At 59.3% G+C, this 4,324-nt stretch overlaps 1 protein-coding gene across 1 annotated transcript in view; it reads left to right on the top strand.

Annotated features, from left to right (window-relative positions):
• The window catches only part of HPSE2 (heparanase 2 (inactive)), a gene marked incomplete at both ends in the record, with an annotated part of 85,362 nt that overhangs the window by 79,337 nt on the left and 1,701 nt on the right, over nt 1–4,324 (top strand). The window contains one exon of the mRNA XM_009579609.1: nt 1,860–1,953. Within this exon, the coding sequence (XP_009577904.1) occupies nt 1,860–1,953 (94 nt within the window). The remainder of the gene's footprint in view (nt 1–1,859; nt 1,954–4,324) is intronic.

Here is a 4,324-nt window from a genome sequence, read left to right as displayed (position 1 = left end):
ACCCAGCCACTACGGCTGCTACAGCTGCTTGCTGGCGTTGATGAGATGCATGGTATGCAGAAATCAGCGCTGGACAGCTGAATCCTCCTTTCTTCAGACCCCGGGTCTTCAGCCCATTATGCATCCCAGCACCCATGGCTGCACTGAAGTCTGTGGAGAGGGAGAAGGGTCTGTGTAGCTCTGGTGGATGTGGCTCCAGGAAGGGATGGGAGGCAGCAGCCGGGCCCTGCCAGCCCCAGCCAGAGCTGCTGTAATTCCCATGCACCTCCATCACCCCAGCACGGCTCTGACACACTCCAGGGCTTGCTGTGTCGATGGGCTGATGCACACTGCAGATTTGGGAGGAGAAGGTTCAGAAAGTTTCCCTTGCAAAACCTATTTATCAGCCAAACGGCCGACCCAGGGGTGTGCCAGTGCATGCTGCAGCAGACCTCCTGGTGTCCCTGCATGGCTGGGAGGAGCCTCTGGGAGATGTGCAAGGGCTGCCACTGCTCCTTGCGTGGGGACAGAGGTGCCAGCCCCAGACACTTCCTCAGGAGGAGCCAGTTGGGATTACCTCCAGCCACAGGGTATTTGCACTCCAGGACAGACTGTTTCACCTTATGTCCTGGAGCCAGGAGACAGTATTGAGGCATTTCAGAGCCTTCCTCCCACACTTAGAGACAGATGATTCACATCGTGATTGGCAGCACTATAGCTGTTTTATAAGCAAGCACATGGAGAGCAGGAATCAGCCCTCTGTATGGGAAATGCTCCCTGGCATTCCCAGGGCAGAAGGGATTTCTGTTAGAGCAGGACTTCCCCTGCAGGTAAAGGACATGGCATTTTTCAAGTGGGGGATTCGGCTGTGGACTTTGCTGGGAGAGTGAGCAAGGAAGGTGGAGGTGGTGCAGGGGTGCTGGCAGCAGGGCTCACTCTGGTGCCGTAGGTCCACAGCCCGTGCACCCCACGGTCACTAATCCTTGCTCAGAAACGCCATCAGGGCTTAGCCTGGAGGGTTGTTATTGCAGCAGGATGTCCAGGAGCAATTCTGGTTCTCAAGGGCGCCCCACCGCCCCCCCCTGCCCCCCAGCCACTGAATGGAGAGTGTCCCACGATCCGGGCAGAGTGATGCAGTTATTCCCACGGCTGGGAGCGTGGGCAGCCTCCCTCATCCCCTCCTGGCTGTTTACTGCAGCAATTTCCGGTGTGGCTCAGAGAGCGTTTGCTGCTTGGGACCCTTCTCCTCCCTGGTGTCTGCGTAGTGTCCCCCTGTGGCTATGGGGCCCTTCGTTTCAGCCACTAGATGTGCATCTTCCATTTTGCCATCCCGTAAGAGCAATGATACTGGGCCCAGGGCTGACTGGCTTATCTGCCTTTTGGAAACAGAGTGTCCCTAAGACAGGGGATGGGTACAGAGCCGGGTGAGCAGAAGATCTCCCAAGATCTCCCTGGCGGTGGAGCCCAGGCGCTGCTATCACAGGCATCGTGTTGGAGGGTCTCTTTCCATGGTGCCTCCATGAGAGCAGCGCAGAGGGTGCTGCAAAGCCTTTGCAGGTGGCGTTTTGCTCCCAGCCTTTTGTGTTCTGCTCCCAGCGTTTCACCAGCAATAGTTAAGCAAGTGCAAAACTTCCCGTGGTTTCTGCAGTGCAGGATGCTCAGCGTTCAGGGTGAACCCAGCTCATGCCCTGTTTTGGAGACTGAAAGCATCTGCCAGACACAGGCCCAGCTGGAGGGCCAGGGCAGGGCAGGATGCAAGCAGGGACTCCCCTGGAACAGAGGAGTTTTCTTGGTGTGGGGCAGCAGTGGGACAGGAGGACATGGTTTGGGGCAGAGCTACTCCCAGCAGTCTGATCCTTGTTGTCTTATTTTCCTTCCAGTTACTACATTGATGGCCGAGTGGCCAAAGTGACGGACTTCCTGAAAACGCGCCTGTTAGACACACTCTCTGACCAGATCAGGAAAATCCAGAAAGTGCGTGAGTGCAAGGGGTCTGTGAGGGGCGAGGGGGCACCGTGCCCGTGGTTCCCGGCCTTGGCACAGCTTGTGGCCAGGGCTCTGGCCTCAGCACCGACACGCTCCCAGGGGAGGTGGCGTGGGGCAGGGATGGAGGGCGGCTGCTAGGGGTGGCTGTGCTCCCAGCCCAAACACGGCCAGCCCTCACCCAGGGGATGGGAGGAAAGTCCGGGCAGCATGGTGCCTGGCACCAGGGTGAGATGTGGGATGTGCGGTGGGTCAGGAGGGAAGCGGCTGCGGGCTGCAGCGTGGCGTGGGCTGTGCAGGTGTGCTGGGACGCGGGCTGGATGCACGGGACAGGGGCAGACACTGCTGTGCAAAGCCTTTCTAAAGCAGCCGACTCTCTCCAGTCTCCCATCCATCCATTCCTGAAACTTGCTACTGAGGACGAGGAGAGGAGGGAGCAACCAGGAGGTACCAAACCGTCCCGAGCACAGCCGGTTCTGTGCCTGCTCAGGAGGGGGCTCCTACTGCAATATCTTGCCCCACTCGCTCACAGTGCCTAAAAGTGTTGTTTGCAAAGTTGTGACAGTTGCATTTCCAGGGAGATTTTCACTAGTGGAGAATCATGATCGTTATGAACAACTGTATTTTTTTCCCTGATGATCATGTTTTGACTGCGTTATAAAACCCAGCTGTTGCTGGCTTGCTGTGTCAGAGCCCACGGCTCTGCCTGGCTAGTGCAGCCTGCAGCAACGCTCCTCTCCCCGACGGTCAGGGTGACGCGGCTCGCATCTCTAGCGACTGGGTAGGGGACAGGGGCTTCGCAGGGTCCCCCCTCTTCGGCTGATATGGGGCCAGGGCTGTGACCGGCCTGCTCAGCTGTCAGTCCAACAGCAAATAAGGAACACCTAGTAAGCAGGAAAGGCTTTAGGGACTAGAGGAGATGTCCGTCCGTCTGTCTTGTCTAGGTTTTCATACCATACCAGTCACCACAACGTCTAACTGTTGTAATTCCTGCAGGGAGAAACCGTAGGATGAGTAAACAACTCAAAGAGGCCCCGGGAAAGGGGATGCAAGGGTCGGCACAGCAAAACCGGAGGAGAGGAGCCGCTTGCCGAGGCTTCCGGTGCAAGCTGGGAATCATCCACGCATGCGGATGATCCTCCCACTGCGGGGAGGCATGGCGGGGCAACCGGCGGGATCAGCACAGGGGCAAGCGAGAGGCATTGGCCAGCCCTGCTCCCGCTGGGGGGATACAACCCCACCAAAAGTGGTGGCATGTGTCCCACCTCCGCTGTGGGTTGGGAACCAGCTGGGAAGGGAGCGGGAGCCCCCAGGGTGGGCTGGGCAGAGGGCTCCGGGGAGCAGGGCATGGGCAGCGGGATGGCTGGGGGAGGCATTTGCTGTCCTGGACGTGGGCAGCTGGGTGGTGACATCCCCAGCAGGACAGGACACCAACCCTAGGGGCTCCCTGGACCCCATCCATCCCCAGACCAGTGGCAGCGAGGAGCTGCCCTCAGCGCAGGTTGGGGGAGCCCTTGCACCCACGGGGCAGGATTTGGTCCGCGCGGGGCAGGGCCGGGGAAGGGCTCTCCTGGGAATGCCAGTGTGGCTGAGCAAAAGCACAGCACTGGGTGCTAATAGCCTCCAGCTTGGCTTTGAGTCCGTGCATCCTGCCGGGGCTGATTAGAGCAGCTGGGCTTGTCCACTTCCCTGTTTTATTGCTTCCTCTCGGACGGGGGGAAGGTGGCGGGCTTAGATAATTACAGGCAGGATGCCAACACCTCTGGGGCTTCAGTCAGGGATGTCGACTCTCACAGGCTGTGAGTGGGAGGCAGCCCAGAGCTGGCGTATTTAACATCTTTGAGGGATCCCAGTCCATCCAGCACATTCCAGCGCTCCTCACTAATGGGGCAGGATCCATCAGGCTGCGCGGAGCGCTCCTTGGGCTGCCGGGTTTGCAGACATCTGGTCACAGGAGCTCATCACCCAGCCTGGAGAAGTAGGACTGCGGGAGAGAGGATGGGACGTTGCATGGTGCTGGAGGTTGCTCATGCTGGGAGAGGGCAGCTCTAGCCATCTAAGCCCTCCCATCCCGCCTGGCATCTCATCGTGCCTGTGCTGCCGGCTGGAGCCTTTTAAAGGGTGGGCCAGCATGTCCTGCCTGTGCCAGGGATCCCTTGGATGATGAAGCAGCCCCTACTCAGCCATGGGGCTGGCTCTGCCCATGCCCCAGAGCATCCACTGCTTTCTTCTTGGGTGCTCACCATCCCTCTATGTGGCTCCAGTACGTGTCCCAGGGCTCCGACGCTGCAGAGCCATCAGGGCTCGAGTGCTCCCTGTGGCCAGCAGCCACCTTGCATGGGGACGTGGAGAGCTGAGGTGA

The sequence above is a fragment of the Fulmarus glacialis genome, unplaced genomic scaffold (genome assembly GCF_000690835.1).
Source record: "Fulmarus glacialis isolate BGI_N327 unplaced genomic scaffold, ASM69083v1 scaffold3796, whole genome shotgun sequence".
NCBI classification, from domain to species: Eukaryota; Metazoa; Chordata; class Aves; order Procellariiformes; family Procellariidae; genus Fulmarus; species Fulmarus glacialis.
This window is presented reverse-complemented; position numbering and strand designations above follow the sequence as displayed.